Source organism: Ursus maritimus, unplaced genomic scaffold (assembly GCF_017311325.1).
Source record: "Ursus maritimus isolate PB19 unplaced genomic scaffold, ASM1731132v1 scaffold_14, whole genome shotgun sequence".
Lineage (NCBI taxonomy): Eukaryota > Metazoa > Chordata > Mammalia > Carnivora > Ursidae > Ursus > Ursus maritimus.
The window spans coordinates 28,243,303-28,262,730 of NW_024423786.1; the positions used below are offsets into that span (position 1 = coordinate 28,243,303).

General features: G+C 43.0%; 1 protein-coding gene across 2 annotated transcripts in view; it reads left to right on the plus strand.

Annotated features, from left to right (window-relative positions):
- The window catches only part of CADPS (calcium dependent secretion activator), a 355,693-nt gene that overhangs the window by 162,297 nt on the left and 173,968 nt on the right, over positions 1–19,428 (plus strand). For both annotated transcript variants that reach the window (XM_040628597.1, XM_040628596.1), the window contains exons 6-7: positions 7,208–7,319; positions 14,368–14,507. In XM_040628597.1, coding sequence (XP_040484531.1) covers positions 7,208–7,319; positions 14,368–14,507 — 252 coding nt within the window. The remainder of the gene's footprint in view (positions 1–7,207; positions 7,320–14,367; positions 14,508–19,428) is intronic.

Sequence of the window (19,428 nt, forward strand, 5' to 3'; positions counted from 1 at the left end):
TACAGTTAATTTTAAGAACCACACCAATTTAACACCCAGCTCACATGAGCCATATACCTTGAATAAATGCAAATCTGTGGCATGAATTATGGCCTTATGCTGAGCATTACCATGGCAACTAATGACATCATCCCCCAAGACCAACCTGCACAAAATCCAATTCTCCAAGGGTCCTTATTTGCCTAAAGTGGATGTGTTGTCTTGGCTTATTCACATATGCATTGGTAAATATCACTCTGTTGTCAAAGGTTCGTGGTGGATGTTTACTGTCATTTTGGGAGGTATATTCCCTTTGTGGCAAATGTTGTTTTTTGTTCGTAGGGGGAGGGGGGTGGAGGAAATTCTAATGAAAATTACTGTGTGTATTTGATTAGCAACATTTGTTGATAACATATGGTCTGAGGAGGCTTCCGCAAATAAGAGGCTTTAAATAGTAAACAGAGATGTGACTGCGATGAAGCAGATGCTCTCCAAACACACAGTAGAAGGTTGCTTTGCGGTGGATTTCTCCTTCCCTCCACCCGAGCATATTCCTCTCCCTTATTTCCTCCCCCAGATCAAAGTGCTCACTTTCAAAGCAGTGGCACTATGGAACAGGTTTGGAGAAATAATGTGCTGTGACTTTAAAAGTCATCTCCACCCCCCAAAATATGAATTATCTGCTACCCCTGTTTATTATTTGATACTAATAATGATGTAGTGTGACTAAATGAGTCAGCCAGCTCAAGTGGATCTGGAAGCAGCATTTGGGCACCACGTGTCTGAAATGCTATGATACACAATCCCCAATTTTCCAATACACCGAGAGTGCTGGAGAGAGCTCCATGAAGAATTTAGAGCAGCAAATCGAATCACCATGAGCTGAGCTGTCCTTGTAAGTGCATGTTTACAGTTTATCTTCGTGGATGTGCTCCAGTGAGCAGACTTCCTTCTGATCTGCTAATGAAAATAAAAGTATTCCCATTAGATTGAACCAGCAATTTCCTTGGGTCTATCAGGGGCCAGCATGCTTTTTGTATAACGGACCAGAAAGTAAATAATTTAGGCTTGTTGGCCAGATGGTCTCTGTTGTAACTACTCTGCTCTGCCTTTGAAGTGCAAAAATAGCATAGGGTAGTATGTAAAGGGGTGAACATAGCTGTGTCCTAATAAAACTTTATTGATGGGCATTAAAATTTGAATTTCATGTAATTTTCATGTGCCACAAAACATTCTTCTTTTGATTATCTTCAGTCATTTAAAAATGGAAAAACCGTTCTTAGCCCATCAGCCATATGTAAGCAGGTGTTTGGCCAGACTTGGCCCCTGGGACGTAGTTTACCAACCCCTGGTCTGTAATCCTACAATGAAAGACATATTTTTTAGTGTTTTCCATGTGCTGGGTATTGAGTTGAACAGTGTATATACAATAGCATACCTTCTGCTTAGTCTTCCATCCATCCTCTGGGGTCAGTATTTTTCTTATCCCCAATTAAAGATGTAAAAAACAAGGCTCAAACTCACTCTAATAACTGTTATCATTTCTGCATATGACATCTCTGCAGGTAAAATATGATATCCCTAAGTACTGATGTCTCCTTCACCTTTGGATCCACAGCAGCTCCTAACACAGTGACTTGCACGTGGTAGGACATGTAGGAAGTGTTTTCTAAATGAAGAAAGAAATGAAGGGCTAATTAGAGCTATGATCCCTAAAGCAGTAGAAGTCAGAGTTTCACCCAGTGCCACAGAGAGCATGTAGATTCCTCAGCTGGGCTATTCCTATATTTATTCCCCAACCTCTTGTAAAAGGTACTTGGTTTGGAATGGACTTACATGTCTCCATACACATTCCTCTATATTTGGAGGTGCCACTCTGAGTGATTGCATCTCTAGAGTCTATGTTTGTGTGCTGTTGGCTGGAAAGACCAGAAATGATAATAATAGTCCATTTTATAACTTGGCGGCACTTTCCAGCATTATACCATTGGCATTCACGTTGCTTCCAGCCCTTGGCCTCATGAGTTAACCATCCTTGGTGTGCTGGGTCTCCACTGCCTGCTGCCAACATCAGCGTGCATTGCAGAGAGTTGCCGTGCTCCTAAAAATCATCTTATCTCCAAGGAGATAAAGGTCTCAGTTTGCTTAAAGGAGGCATTCATACCCTTAGTTATCTCAAATGTCACATCTCTCTGCAATCCCCTGAATTTGGTTACATGATTATTCTGAATTTGTCACTTCTTCCTAGTCATTAAATACGTATTTGTTGTGTGCCAGGCCCTGTGCTTGGTGCAGGAGATTAACCAAAAAAAAAAAAAAAAAAAAAGTTTTGCCATGCTCCCTGCCCCCAAGGTGTTCATTATCTAGAGAGAGAGCCAGATACACAGATAATTGTCAGACGACACTATGATATTGTGTTATGAGTTACTGAGAGACAGTGAAGCTCTATGGTTTCATGCATGGGCTCTGCGGTCAGAAACCCTATGTGTTTGAAGCATGGCTCTGTGATAGTCTGAAACCCTGGTCCAGTTTCTTAACCTCTTCGAGTCCTAGTTTCTCCATTTATAAAGTGGGGATAATAAGAGAATATACCTCGTGGAGCAGTGAGAAGGTTTAAATGATATAATCCATGAAAAGCACTTAGCTCGGGGGCCTGGCAAACTTTCAGCACTTGCTAATTGGTGACTATTTTTAGCTTTTCTGTGAGCTAGCTGTATGGTGTGATTGTAGTGGCAGATATGAAGGGGTCACAGAAGAGGGAGACCTCACCCACTTTATCTACCTGTATTCAAAGAGAAGTTTGTTAACCTCCCCAACTGCTACTTGCAATAAATATTATCAACCTCTGGTCTTTTCAAATCAAACTGCAGTTGTACTTCAGTTCTGGGAAACTTTTAAGAAGAGGTATCCATCTTAATAACCACAGTCAGTGCACAGCAAGGCAAAAGAAATGAGCAGAGAAGAATGCAACATTGAGAAATAGATTCAGTTAATGATGTGTGGCCCCACCAAAGGCCTAAGGCTTTTGATGCTTCCACCACTGACTAAGTTGTCTATAGGGTAAGTAGCCCTCTGTGAAGTGTATTGAACATGTGAAATAAATCTAAACTGGGAAGCTCTAGTGGCCCAGAGTCCCATCAATCCTGAGACAGAACTCTCCCTTTGACTTACAAAGGTAACTGATTTAACTGAATCAAGACACAGAGCAGTGAGTTGGTGGAACGTGAAAGGAAGGCTGTATGGTGCCATGGCTGAGTTTGGGTTGTGAAGTCAGACTGCCATTTGCTCCCTGTGCTCCCTGGACACATTATAGCCTGTCTGAGTCTGAGTTTCTGGTCTGTAACTGTGAGAGTAATCATTATAAGCATCTCACAGGATGGCCAAGAGGACTTAAAAAAATAAAATGCATGTCTGTCTGAGTAACACTTTCGAGAGAGGAATTTGTGCCTAGCACGTAGTAATCTCTGAATAAACATTAGCTGTAGTCAGGTCTCTCTGTGGCTGGAAAAAGACAAAGAGGGGACAATTCCACGACTTTTTTTTCAAAGGGGAAAAGGACAGGAAAGAATGCTTATAATTAAATCTCCCTGGGTCTTCTACGAATAGGAAGCATTTACAAAAAGAAGTCAGGAGTCGTTCTTTTACAAAGTCCAAAGACTATAGTGAAGGGTGAAGGTTCATGTCAACACCAGTGACAGCCAATTTCTGCTGCATCACCCATCCTCATTCCCAGCTAAATAGACTGAGTGTCATTGAACTCAGAACCTTATTCATGGGCTCATGACTCATGCAACTACCCAGGCTCCATGCTCAGACCTACGTTTGGTTTAATGCTCTGCATTGCCATCTTGAAATTCTTAATTATTTTATCCTTGAACCTGTTTGTTAAGTGAAGTTTGATGGAACAATGGAGCATGCATTTGAGCAGAACTACTCCGAAAAAGGAAAAGACTCTATATTTTAGTAGCTTTAGTAGCACTTTTCCCTCCTTTTTGAAGAAAAAGCCCCACATTTTCATTTTGCGCAGGCCTTGAAAATGACATAGCCCATCCTGATTAGACTGGAGACTTTTTGCCAGGCTGCCATTTTGAAATCTGATGGATAAATTGGGACTCAGCAGTGACCTAAAAACTCGAGGTGAGCCAAGGATCATGGTGGGAAGCCAAAAGCACAGCTGCAGATCTGGGGGAAAGGAAAAGCCACTCAGTGTTCAAATGGACTGGGTCATCAGGGCAGCCTCCAGTGACTTGAATTCCATCCAGCTGACAGGGTGGAGGCCTCACTCTTCCCTACAGTCTGAGTCATGTTGAATGCCTGATGAGCTGAGCATCCTTGGGTAGCAGCAGGGGTCCAGGCAGACTGAGTTAGTGCCTGCTTAGCAGGCCAGAAAAACCCTACAAACCAGTCCCAACAACAGTATCATAGGGATGGGGGGGATCCCTAGGGGATAGAGTGGGGGGAACTCCTGGGGCACTGAGATCAAGGCCTTGTTGTGGCTTGGTATTAATGCATCTCATTCCAGAACTCTTTTGATTTCCAGAAGGAATCTTCCTCATCTCCATGACCAATCATGATAAATGCCCAAAGAGATTAATAGCACAATTCATCACAAAGAATAAATTAATGATCATGTTTTTTGCCAATATTGCTAATTATTAATAATGTGTGTTATTGATAATTATGACAGTATTAGCAGGGAAAGCTGCAACATGGGGATTAAGGGATTTGGGTTCTAGCCAGCTTGATCAAATTACACTGGAATAAAATGGGCAAGATCTTGAGTTTCTTCTCAGTTTTCTCATCTGTGAAATTGGGATGATAATAACTATTTTACTACTTACGTTGTCGAGTAGGAGGGCAATATCATTAATGTCTTACTATGTGTTGAATGCATGACCCAAAACAGAAGTGATCATCACAGTTACTAGACTATCTCTTACATATCCTTATTTTGGGGAGGTAAAGTAGCCAAAATTTGTTGGGTCTCATGGTCTTTCAAGCCTGTTACTATTTACTTTTTATTTTTTTATCCTTACTTTTGTTTATTTATCTTTATCTTATTTTTATTTAGGTACAGGACATTAATTACTTGCCCCAAGTCCTACAGTTCATAAGTGACTAACCAGGACTTGAAGTAAAGGTGTCTGATTCAAAACCCTATACCTTGTCATGTTGCCTTTGCTAGTAAATTGATTCCCTGTCTTAGGAGCTTTCTGCAGTAGCGGAGGACCAAAATTAGGAGCTTCTATCTGTACATCTAACATTGTGCTGTTGTGTTTGGAACCTGTTGCTTCTTGTTCTGTCTCCTGTCCTTTTGCATGTCTTCTCCCTTTCTCAGTTATCACTATTGGGTTTCCTCAATGACTTTTATCCCTTAGCTCCCAATCCAGGCTCCTCCTTCCCTCCACTTTTCTGGTGCTGTCTTGTCAGCTTTCTCGAAGTTCCTCATGTCTCTGAGTTTAGTCTACAGGATTTATTTGAGTGCAACATGGAAACTAGAAGGCATTTCTATCATTCACAAAAGAAGAAATACAACCAACAAACCCAGAGTAATATATTCAAGCCTGCTATTAGTCAAAGAAATCCCCATGAAAACACCAAAGACAAAGTAAGCCAGAAGAAAAAGCGAATAGGTCATGAAACACTGTGATTGGCACTCATTCCCAGATGCTGGGATAATGGTTGCCACCTTTGTGGAAAGCATTTTGGGAATCAGTGTCCCAAGACTTGAAAGTGTTCATTGATGAGCAGAATTCCTGCAGCATTGTAAGAGCAGCATAATGTTTATTGATAGTTCCCAAGGAAATAATCAAAGATGAAGTTTTAAAAATCATGTCCAGCTGCATTCAATAATAGAACGATGGTTAAATAAATTGTGATGTACCTATAAGGAATAATATTATAGGGTCATTAAAAATAATATTTTAATGAATATTTTACAGTATGGACATTGCCATCATATAAGGCTAAATGAAAAAAAAACTCTATACAAAATTACATCTATTCCTGTTTCCTAGTTCTATAAAAGAATGTATATTTAGCATCACTTATTTATTCAACAAATATTTCTTAAGTGTCTTCTGTGTGCTAAGCACTATGCTAAGTATGCAACATAAGCAAAAAACACCCAGTCAGAAGATTCGGCTATTGAAAAATCACACAGAAATAAATAATTACAAATCCTGTGATTGATAGGACAGAAAATTAAACAGTATGTTCCAGAGAGTTTAACACTGGACCACATTTAGACTGGGAGACGAAGGGATGGGAAAGTGTTATTGAAGCTGAGCTCCGAAGAGGTAGCCAGGTGGGGAGAAGCATTGCCAACAGAGGGAAGCATGCATGCAAGGGCCCTGAGGGGGCCCTGAGGACACAGTCAGGAGGCCCATGACGCTGGAGCAGGTGAGTGGGAGACTACACCTAGGGGTCTGGATTGCACCCTGGGGGCTCAGTGCAATCCAGTTGGACACTTCTGGAAGATCGCACTGACTGCAGGTACAGAACAGGTGGTAGGGTTCTGTGATAACAATGATGAGTAGAGGAAAAGGCCCCATCTGAGGGACCCATCCGTGGCTCACGTCAGCCCCGCCTGGCACCCCAGCCAGATGCTAGTTAAGCCAGGCTCTGCTCTGAGGAGATCTAAGACTCAGATTCCTACAGACCAGTGGGGAAGGGCATTTCCCACTTCTCCTTCTACCTTCCATTCCTTTGAGCTCCATCCATTCCTCTATTCAACTCATCTTTGAACGCCAGAAGAAATGGGGCCCCCCACCTCCCCATGAGTACTGACATTGCATTTTAAAGTCAGGTATTGGCTCTGACCAAATGAAGCCCTGTCTCAAAATCTAGAACTGCAGTTTCCAAGACCTAGGGATTCAAAGGATACAAGGAAATATTTGCGGTGACGCTGAAATAGTTTGTAAGGATAGCAAACGCATGGGGAAAAGTTCTCAACAACTCGATTTCATGCTAATTCCAAGGGATTCCTTGTAGTGCTCTGTGAAGACCCATGGCAACTTTCTGAGCATCTGTCTTGCATTTGCCTAACAAGTTAATTAACACTTTTTGTCACTCTGGCAGCTTTGGAGGGGTGGCAAGGGGAGGGGGGTGTGACAGCCAGTGCTGCCTCGGGTTAACCCTGCATTCCCCCTACTCGGGAAGAAGGCAGCTGAGTTTAGCATTGTCAAGGCAGAGGGCTCCGTGCTGACCTTTCTGATTCTGTCTGCAGCTGGGGCACCCAGGGTGACTTCTCGACGACCCACGCACTGCCTGCTGTGAAGGTGAAGCTGTTCACAGAGAGCACAGGGGTCCTGGCCTTGGAGGACAAGGAGCTCGGACGGGTAAGCGCTCCCTGTCACAAGGAGCTCCAGAGAGCTGTGTCCCCACGTCCCAAGAGGCAGCATTGCCAAGTACTGAAAGGTCCAACTTTGGGTTTGAATCCACAGGCTCTACTCTCCATTGACTGTGTGACGTTGGGCAAGTCCCTCAATTTCTCCAAGCCTCCGTTTCTCCTCTTTCAATCTGGGTTACCAGTAGTGTACCCTGCAGCAGATAAAGCAGGGGTTCTCCACACCCTCAGACCCAGACACCCTTTAAACCAAAGATTTGCAATACCCCTCCTATCCTGAAGGAAATTCTTAGATAATTTAACAAACCAATCCACCCAACAATTTAAAAATCAGTACAATGACATAATATGAAGGAAAAATAAAAAGGAATTAATTAATAATAAAATAACTTCAAAATGTAAAGATTCAGGAACAACTGCCCTAGAAGATCTAAAGAAGAAACGCTGTCCTTGTTCCCATACAGGGAACCACTCCGAAGGTCACAGCCACAAAACCCACCGTAGAGGGGAGAAGCTCTGAAGCTTAAATGTCAGTAAACTGATTTCTTCAAACTGCCCACAAGTCTTGGTGACAAAGTTTCCTCAATTTCCCTGGAAAAGTGCCAAAAATACGTTGAGTGTATATTGCTCCAAATTACAAAAATTCAACGGAGTGAAGTTTAAAGATCTAATTGGCTTATTAAATGATTCATGAATCTGGCAGGATCCCATCTGTAAGTGGAAGGAGCTCCAAGGAGATGTACAAAAACCGAGGTTTCTGTAGAAGAAGGATGGGGCAAAAAATTGTCAGCAAAAGGAAAGGATTGTTTTAGGCAGGTGGCTTTCCTTTAGGGGGAAAAGTGAGGGGTCTTATCATGCAGATGACCCCATCTCTCTTTGGGGGATGGTGAGGGTCCAAGTGGCATGCTCAACAGCCCTGACCAAAAATTTCCTGACCCACCCATTGAGACTACATTTCTGGGGGAAGTTGAAATTGCAGTTAGATTATGGCCTGAGCACCGGTTTGGGAACAAGTGACACCATTTGATGCCTGTCGTTTTCTTTTTAAGAATACGTAAAAAAGATTTAAGATCTAGTCTCAGTTCATTATAAACAAGCTTTTCCACCTCCATTCATACCCAGTGGAATATTCAGAAGTCGGCTGAGATGCAGGATGATTCCTCACTGGGAAGGAGTATCTCATTCACTGCATGATGTGTAGTATCCCTGGGCCCCGGCCATTCAATACCAGCAGAGCCCAGCACCATTATTTCGTCAACCACAAATGTCCCCCCAAATTTCTGAAATATCCCAAATGGTGGTACCAATCCCTTTGAGTACCACTAAGGTAATGAAGACGTTTCTTCTTACTTCTCAGCCATTGACTCTGTACCAGGCAGACAGTATTTTCAGAATGTAAGTTAGATTTGCTGGCTTCAAATGCTTCCATCACTCCACACTGCTTACAATAAAATCAGAACTCTGTAACACAGCCTACAAAGATTCATGTGATCTGGCTTCCACCCACCTCCTCTTCTGTTGCTACCTTTCCCCTCATCCACTTTGCCCCAGCATCGGGGCCAAATTTCAAGCCACTGGATAAACCACTCTTTCCTGCATTGGAGGGCTTTCTCTGCCTAGAACACTCCCCACTGCGCAGCTCTTCAACAGGCTTCCTCCTTCCTTACATATGTGCCACGTCCTCCTCAGAGAGCCCTTTTCTGACTGCCCATCTTCCTTCATTCACTACCCCAGCCGCCTGTCCACTACACTTCATCACCAAGGAGGGAAAGAGAGAAGAATTAACAGAAATTTTGGCTTCTGTCTCCCACACTGGACTACAAAAATCCCATGGACATAGAAACCTAAACTATTCTGTTCACTACCCTATAGCCCTGAGCCCAGCACAGAGACTCCCAATACATTTCATGCCATACTGGTTGATTTCATAATCCCTTCCAAAAGCTGTGTGACCTCAGCCAAACGTTCAACCTCTCTAAGCCCCTGGTATGTCATCAGTGGAATAATGTGAGAACACCTGGAGACAAGCACACAGGCACACACTCCTACCAAGGCCAGCAAGAACACAGTAAGCATGCTTTCTTTCTTCATCCTTTTGACCCAGTTACTTACTCTGGCTTTCATCTATAGAGCTGACCCGGAATCATAGTACTAGGATGCAGACCAGGATATTAGTGTTAGAAGTGGCAAGTCCAGGAATGCTCAGCCTGAGTCCACAGAAGGTTCCATGGAATCCAGGAACCCCTCGAAATGGTTTGCAAATGTCGAGGTGGGGAGGGGCATATGTGCATTTTTCTGGACTCACGAGTCCAAAGCATTCACCAACTCCTCAAACCTGTTTCCACTAAGGAAAGTTAAGCCCACTGGGCTAGTCAAAGCCTTTTATTTTATATATGAGAAAACATTCCCACGGAAGGCAGGAAGCTCCCCTAGAGCCACCTGGTTAGGTGGTGCCCAGGCACCGTACATTGGCCATTGGCCAGGGCGCAGCCCTGAGGACGCTGTACAGTCCCCTCCCCGATGCTCCATGATAACCCTAATGAGTTATTACTCATCCTGCCCAGACGAGTGCACTGGAGCCCAGAGGAAGTAAGTAACGTGCGAGAAATAATGTTAACTCATCTCCAGGACCATTTCCACTGTACCAGTTTGTCCCTATGCAGAAATAAAACCCTGGCTCTGCTGCTGTGGTGAAGGCCACAAGCTTGCCACAGCCGCATACAGGTTTTCATTTCTGAATAACTCGTTCTCTCCTCCAACCCCGTTATATATTTTCCCAGATAAGAATTTGCCCTTCCTACCAAAGAAACTTTTCACCAGTTGCGGTCCTGCCTGGTCCTTGTGCCAGCTGGGGTGCCCTCTGCTGGCAACACCTCTGCAGGCAGCAGCTGGTGATGACTGCTTTCTTTTTTAAAAGTGGAGCAATTTCTCGTACCCCTGAGAGGTGTTTCTATGCTCTAATTGGTCCCAAGCTTAGCAGGACACAGCAACATTTAAAATCCCAGTGCTACATGCATTCATTCAACAATATCTAGTTTGTTCCACATTCATTATGCTTCATTTTAATAAACCTTTTTAACTGAAAAAATAAGTCATGCACGGTAAAAAAAATTTTTTTAACGGATATAGTGAAAACTCACCTTGTCCTGTGTCTCTTCCAGAGAAAAACCTTGTTTTCAGTTTATTGTGTATTCTTCACCCAGTATTCGATGCATGTATAAGCATAGCATATACAAGCATTTGTATATACATCCTTAGAGAGAGAGAGAGAGAAAGAAAGAAAGAAAGAAAGAAAGAAAGAAAGAAAGAAAGAAAGAAAGAAAGCCCACTGGAAGTTACTGTATACCTACTGCTTTGCACTTTGCTTGAAATATCAGTATATTTGGAGATTAGTCCATGTCAGCCCATGCTGACATGCTTCCTGGTTTCATGGCTGTGTAATATTCCACGTATAGATGTATCATAATATATTTAGATTGATTCCAGTCTTTGGCTGTATAAGCAATGCTTCAGTGAATAACCTTGAATTTACTTCTTTACACATATGTGTGTGTACGTGTAGGATAGTTTTCAAAAAAGTATTTTGCTGAATGAAGTTTGAATTTTGACAGATACTACCAAATTGTCCCTTAAAGAGTATATACCAATTGATACTTCCACAAAAGGCATGAGTGACTGTTTCTCTACATCCTTGCCAGTACTGTAATATAATCAAACTTCTAGTTATTGGATATGATTGTGAGCCCACGGTATCCCATCATTTGTGGCATGCACAGAGCAAACAGAAATAATGACAGGCAAAAATTTCTAATTTCAAAACACTTAAGGGATATAGACATAAAAACTAGAAATCATAGTGCAGCATGGTAAGTGGTCTCTAGAGAAAGAACACCTGGGAGCATATAGCAAGGGGACGTAACCCAGTCTGAGGCTCAGGGCTGCCTTCTCGGGGTGAGAGGTAGATGCAGCGGTAGGGAGGGCTATATAGGCTAAGGCTTGGAGAGGATCAGTCAGGTAAAGGCTCAGGGTAAAGCAGCCCCCCAGAAGGACCTGCCTATGAGCCCAGGTAACTAAGAGAAGCTGGGGCTGGCTGGCATGCAGCTCACTGCACAGAGTGGGTTGTGTTCCCACATCAGCATCACCACATCAAAGCACAGCACACATGGGCCTCGGCTGAGATGACAAAGTGCTTGATTAGCAGCCTGGAATGTCCAGATGAGGTGTGTGGACTGCTCAGGACTCATGTGCACCCAGGAGGACCCTAATAATTCAGCAGGGCTGACACATACAAAGGAGTCGTCGACCCGTCAGGCACATGGCAGGGTGGAGCTGAAGGTGGAGGAGAGCTGCAGTGACCTCATCTCTCCAGCCACCCTGGAGAGGAAGTCTCCCCGGGGAGCCACCACGTGGAAGAAGAAGTCTTTGTGGACAGGCCAGTAATGAGCTGTGGTCATTTGTGTCGGCGAATGGACACCATATTGCCAGTGGGAAACACGCCCAGAATCCATATGGTGGAAGGCCTGTTAACGAGCTCCGGGTGCCCAGAGCGCTGCTCCTGCTTTGATTTTGCCAAATGGGCAGGAGCAGAAGGAGGCTCGGGTCTTGCCTGCTGCTGTTCTGGCCCTGGCTGGGCTTTCTTCTACCACCCCTCCCCCTCCTTGCTTCTCAGCACATCACCCCCCTCACCCCTCTGGCCAGACTAGCTCAGGAGACAGCATCAGGGATGTCAGGGACATCCCAGGGATAGCAGCGCCCCCTCTCTCCATCTCCCGCAGCTGGGGTCTCAGGAAATGGGAACACAAGATAGAGTGACATAGGGACAGGCATGCTCTGAGGGGAGGGAGAGGTCTCTGCTGCGCAGTGGCACCCAGACTTACTTGCCTCCAGCAGCCTACAACATAGTACACTTTGCTGGTACCAGTTATGTCACTTTATACATTCTATGATAGAATTTTAACTAAATTAACGCTCACAGAATGAATACATGGCCCGAAAAGATGACTACAGAAGTGCTGTAATGTTAGGATGATACTAGTATTCCAAGCCTGGCAAACAGCACAAAAATGGTGGAGCTGACACCCGTCCTGCTAAGCAGGCGTTCTGTCATCCACATCGTGAGAGGAAATCACTGCCAAAGTGATCAGCTAGGATAGACGTCAGTCAAGATATTCTGAAATTATTTACAAGACTACTTGAGCTATAGATTTACATCCAGTATTGTGAACAATGAGCCTTGCCCTAAATATATAGGGTATCTTAAAATATGGCTATAATAGTATAAAGCCACCAAAATCAGCAAGATACTTAAAAATATAGCTTTTTATCTTTGGCTTATTTTTAAGACTTCTATATTTGTGTATATTTTTTGATATATGTAACACTGTAATATATTTATACAAAGTAAGTGTATATAATGTAAATATATAAAATAGAAGTATAATGATATATATTTATGTAACATATATACATATATAATGATGTTTTCTATATTTATATATTGATGGTCATGTATTTTTATATCGATAGCAGTGTATTTACAGAGATTGGGCTACTGGCTCAACATATTTTGCCAGCATAGGGCACAATCAGAAAATCTTTGGCAGCTTCAGGTCTGAAAAATCAGGCCTCCTATTTCGATCATGTCATAAGACACTGAGAAGACTCAGATTTTGCGTTTAGCAAAAATGGATCAATTTTCTTTCATCAGAGAGAGGGAATGTAATGGAGGGAGAAAAGGGTCAGGCCTGAAATGAGGAGGGGTGAAAAATCAGCACAAACAAGGCCCGTGAGAGGGGGCCCATTTTGTGTTTCTCCCGCTCTCCTACTCTTCCTGAGCTCTCGCTGCGCCGCCTCGTGGGAAGCCATCGGCTCCACCCTCCCTGCAAGCCAGGCTTGCAGGCAGGCAGTGAGGCTGGCAGCATCTGGAAGGCCGGGGTGTCCGCCTCTGAGACTCTAAGCCCCTCCCGTCCCCCTGCAGAGGTGCAAGCAGCCCAGGAGAGAGGCTGCCTTCCCCTGCACCTAAAGAAAATAGATGCTGTGAAAACAGAGCCAAAGCCACATGCAACAAACCAGGGCACGCCACCACCACAAAAGCAAATCTTAGCAAGCCCAGCTTTTGTTGTGCCTATATTTAGTTCCTGTTCCTTCAGCTTAGGGGATTTTCCAGGTAGTTCGCTCCTGCCTGAGTGCATGTTCCTCAGATCCCATGTGGCTCCTGAGAACTCGGGCGGCAAAATGAAGAAGTGGATGTGCTGAGTTATCCACTCCTTGCCTCACTTCTGGCCCCAGAGACACTGCGAACCAGGGCAGAAGACTCAGGTTGAGAGTGCCATCTCCGAAGCACACAGTGAAAGACGCTGTCAAAGAGCCCATGCTTCCTGCTGTGTGTGCTTCCTTTCAAGCCAGGACAGAGTTGGGTGCTGTGCGACAGAGATGCCACGTCCTGGCGAATGGTGTGCAAATGTGTGTCAGCAAGGCCCTTCCCTTCCGTAGGTCTCACATTTCTCATCCCTCACATAAAGTCCCTTCCAGTTTTCCCCTACAGCCTTTTAGCGATGTCTCCTTCTAAAACAGGGGAAGCAATCCTGAGGAGTGGAAAGATGAGTGGACGAGAGGTGCCCTAATGTGTAAGGACATTTCTTCCTTTCATACATTCATCTTCTTATATGGAGAGACTCGTGTGTGAACATTGTCTGTTCTGGGTTGCTTCAGGACTTCTGAATTTTAGGAACATGCAAAAACAAGAGTCACAGAAACCATGATCCTAACTTTTTTTACTGAATTATCCAGGCGGGGAGAGAAGAGAGCAAGAGAACACCATTTCTTTCCTCGAGCTAGTCTGCTTGGCATGAGGCAGTTGGTAGACAGAGCCTTGGATTGAAGTCCCACGGCCAGGCTTCTGCTTTATTTAAATGCCTGTCAGCTATGGGAACTGGACAAGACACTCAGCTTCTCAGCAGCAAAGTTTCTCATTGATTAAAAACATACACATGACAGGGTTTCCATTTTCTGGCTAAGATGGTTGTCCTTTTTCCCTACAGGTTATTCTCCATCCCACCCCAAACAGCCCCAAACAGTCAGAGTGGCACAAAATGACAGTCTCCAAAAACTGCCCTGATCAAGACCTTAAAATCAAACTTGCTGTCCGAATGGATAAGCCTCAAAACATGAAGCATTCCGGGTAAGTGTTTCTTCTCCGAGTGGGAGTTTTAGGGAGATCTCCATCCATTTCTTAAAATATTTTCTGAAAAGGAAAACTGACTTTCAGAGAAGCACATGGAAGGAAATACAAAGGATTCATGAGAGAGTCTTAAAATACTTGATTTTGGTATTTACTATAAGCTTCCTCAATTCTTATCATTACCCTTTGTGCATTTGTGCTGTCAAGATAGAATAATTTTCTTCTTTTCTAGTAGGATTTCCAGTACAATTCAGAATGTTCCCAGAAGCATGCTGGGTGATTCTGGTTTAGGAGGTTTTATTGGCTGCATGTACCTTTTCAGTGGCATCTAGATCTTTCAGACTCTCTGAATCATCCACTTTTACCTTCACTAACAACCACGTCCAAGAGACACGAGCAGGTGCCATAGGTGGTAACATTCAAACATTCAATTCACATCGAATCAGTGTTTGTGTTTACTGTAGTCTTTAAATAAATGACCAAACCACAGAAAATTTATGATCACCTTCAGTTTCTTAAGGTTGAGAGGCATGAGCAATTAAGTGATTTCGAGTAGCATAAAAAGAATAAGTAAAATAAGTTTCAATTCACAGATCAATGATTTGTACAAAAAATGTTTATTGACAGCTGGGTATATGCCATGGCCTATTAAACTGCTTGGACCCCACTATCTCAGTAAATGTGATCACTTAGAAGTTGGGCCATATAATTCTGAATGGGGGGATGTCTAACCAGTGGAAGGGAATGGATTGCTTTTCAAGGATTCTGCAGGTACCAGTTGCCAACTGGCTATCATTCTGCTTAGCCCCTCTGGTCAGTAGAAAAGTCTCAATTCAGGGGCGCCTGGGTGGCACAGCGGTTAAGTGTCTGCCTTCGGCTCAGGGTGTGATCCTGGTGTTATGGGATCGAGCCCCACATCAGGCTCCTCTGCTATGAGCCTGCTTCTTCCTCTCCCACTCCCCCTGCTTGTGTTCCCTCTCTTGCTAGCTGTCTCTCTGTCAAATAAATAAATAAAATCAAAAAAAAAAAAAAAAAGAAAAGTCTCAATTCACTTTGGGGTGTGAGCATTTGTGAGATGGCTTAAAGTGATAAAATTGACATGAAAACTGAGAATTGGTTATGTGCTAGAGGTTTGGGGAATGCGAAAACCCAACACCAAGGACTAGCAACTGATTAAGACAGATTATTTAAAGACTTTAAACAGGCCCAGGAGGGAGCAGTCAGGACAGGAAGTACACTCCCCGGCAGATGGGCAGACCACAGCAACATGCGGTCAGGAAATAAACATTCTAGCTTTGGTGCCTTGGAGTTTTAGGGAACATGGAACACTCAAGGTTCCGGAGAAAGAGAGATATCTTCCCGTCAGGGCACTGGTGGGGGTCAGGCATGGGGAACTCCAGAAAAGAAAAGGTCTCCTGACAAGCTGGAGGCCCAGTACTGAACCTGAGCTCTGGCATGGATTTAGAGAATTTGCATGGCATTATCTGGAAGCCAAACTCTTCCCAGAGCCTGAAATGGAATTATGCCAAAACTCTTCTGCCTGTGGCCATGGGAAGGCTGTGGGAGAGGGAACCAGACCCTTGCTACATATGTAGTCTTTTCTCAACCATCCGTGATGAAGGGCAGCTAGCTTCTCTTCAGTCAAGTTAGCATCACAAAGATTTCTCATGAAATGTTTGTGAAGTCAGCTTTTCCTCCTTCTTATCATACTCCTGGCATATATTCCAAAAATGTTAAGTGGAATTTCTCCCCTATATTTCCTCCCCCTTGATGTAAACATTCCAGTTTCGAGGCAGTGGGTTTGGGAATTCTTTTAGGTCTCTGTAGCATGCAGGAAAAGATTCTGTCTGCATCTTTAGTAAAATACTGGCTCATAAATACTCAGTAACTATTTGCTAAAGGAACCAGAGTGTGAGTGAGCAGGACGGAAGGAGATGAGAGAGAGAGAAATGAGGAGGGTAAGACAGACCAAAGAGACAGACCAAAAATGATTGAATGTATCTGTGCTCAAAAGTTCAGTCTTTTTAAACTTCCTTCAAGGATCAGTATCTCAACCCACCTTCTCAGCCCCTTTGAAGCACCAAACTAGGAGTTTTCCAAGTACTCCCACATTTAATCCCACATTTAATCCCCACACACACTTTACACGGGTATTAATTTCTCCATGGGACACATTCCCATTTCCCACGTCCTCTTCTTTTAGGAAACTGAACTAACTGATCTGAATTCACTAATTTTTCTGTTGATTCATTTGTAAAATTATTGAGACATTTCAGGCTCCCTTGACCCTACAGATGACAGAAGAAATATGTAACTCCCTTCTGACAGTTTAGCTATTTCATATTACTAGACTGCCGTGTAAAAATCACCCCTCTGCTAGGAAATAATAAGGAAGGCCTAAAGGAGCCCTGAGAAGCAGGCAATGGCTTTCTAGTTACTAACACTCTCAGACCCAACGTGGCCTAAATCTGGCATGTACAGCATTAGTTGCACAAGGGTGACTCAAGGAAAATAAAAATGTTTATTATGGACTATAATTTTTTTTTCATTTAAAGTTAAAATAGTTTTATTGATCCCCGTTGTGTGGGGAAGAAGGAGAGAAATATCAGAATAGTGTTAGAGCTTAAAGAATAGTAGAGAAAAGGAAATTTTAAAAAGCATGGCTGAGGTTATAAATTATATCTACTTTCATGTTTATTAAAACATAAAAGGAAAATCAGAATTACTGTGAATGAGTCCTTGTTGGTAAGCTGTGGTTCCTTGAATCAACCACTTACCTTATTGAACAGAAAAATGTTAGTGAGAAAGTCAACACTAATTTCTGGCTTTAAGACATTAACATCTCAGCCTATTTGACAATGAGCAAGTTTTTGGAGAGTAATTTTTCATATTTTACATCTGTATGGTGTTTTCAAGCTCAGCCAGTATATTCACATGCACTTTCTCATTTTATCTCTGAAACAGCCTCACAGGGACTAGGTATCATTATCCTCACATCTTAAATGGCCTCTCCCTTCACCAAGTTGCTCAGACCAAGAACCATGGGGTCATCTTGGACATTTCTCTTTCTCTTTTGCTCTTCATCTCATCCATCAGCAAATTCTATTCACTGCACCTTCAAGATAAACCTAGAGTTCAGCCTCTCCTCACCACACTGTATGGTCATTTGGATCCAAGCCTCCATTCCTCTTCTCTTTCACTAGTGCCCTTACTCTGTAAACAGTCCCCCTACTGCTGTCCTTGCTTCCCTATAGTCTGTTCCCCACCATGAGGCAAGAGTAGTTTTTTTTAACACACAAATCAGATCCTGCCACTCCAATGCTGGAAAACCTCCAATGATTTCCCATCTCAGAGTAAAACCCATGTTGTTACCATGGCTGTGAAGACTCCATTACCTACTGGACATTGATCATTCCTCCAGCCACACTGGCCTCCTTGCTCTTCCCCAAAGACTCCAAGTGCATCTGCACCTCAGGGCCCTTGTCCCCACCCTTCCCTCTGCCTTGGATGCCTCATCTTCCCCACGCAGCTTTCTACATGGCTTCCCCTGATTTCTTCATGTCTCTGTACCATATCAGAATGCCTTCCTTTCCTGGCCCACCTACATCCTCTCTCTTTCTCTTACTCTGCTTTATTTTCAGGAGAGCATTTATCATCATCTCACATATCACGTATTTCTTTGTTTGTTGGTTTGTTGTCTCTCTCTCCCCCCACCACCACCATTGGACTGAGTTCCTTGTCACCAGGGACATTTGACTCCCTTGTTCAAAGTAGCCCTTACAGAGCCTGCCACGTAGTAAAAGTCCAATAAATTAAGCTAATTGTTGTGTAAATGAATAAGTGAATGAATGAATCCCTACTTTACACATAGGGAAACAGATATGAAATGGTGAACAGACTTGCCCAAATGAGATTAAGCATTGGAGCTGGGTCTAGAATTGTGTTATTCCTTCCAATTCAACCTTAACAAAGGACCCAAAACTTGAATGAAATACAGAGCTTCCCTGATCCCACTTTGGATTCAGTCAGTGAACCACAGTACACCAACCCAGAGTAATTTACAGCAAATCTGATTTTCTTGTTACGCTTCAACAAAACTTGAAGGGGATACAGTTTATAAGTCTCAGCCATGCTTCTTGAAAATCCCCTCTCCTCTTCCATTTTCTTAGCTGTGCCGCTACTCTGGACCTCTTGTTCTTCCAAACTGTCACCCTCTCTCTCCTCCCTGCAAATCTCCAAAACACCACTCAGATTGGCACTGACTTTCAAACAAGACTACTACTACTGACCTAATTGAATATTTTTAGGATTCCATTTTCTGTCTCTTGTTGGCTTATCTTCTATAAATGTCAATTAGATTAAGTTGGTTGATAGTGTTGTTGAAATCATCCAAATACTTATGGATTTTCTAAGCAATTATTGAGAGAGAAGTATTGTAATCTCTGACTATAATTACAGATTTATTTATTTCTTCTTACAATTCTGTCCATGTTTGTCTCATTTTGCTCTGCTCTTAGATGCATAAACATTTAAGGTTATTATGTCCTCTTGATGAATTGACCCCTTTATTATGATGAAATGTTCTTCTTTATCCCTAGTAATATTCTTTGCCCTGAAATTTACTTTGTGTGACAGTCATACAGCCACTCCAGCTTTTTAAAAGACTAATGTTATCATGGCAAATCCTTTCCATCCTACTATTTTTAACTTATGCTTTTAGAGTTAAAGTGCATTTCTTGCAGGCAGCATGGAATTAGCTCTAGCCTTTAAAATCCAATCTAAAGATCTCTGCCTTTAAATTGGGATATTTAGCCTATTTATATTTAATGTGATTATTGGTATAGTTAGGTTTAAGTCAAATTGCTGTTTGTCACCTTGCTTTTTGTTTTCTGTTTATTCCATCTGATCTTTGTTCTCTTTT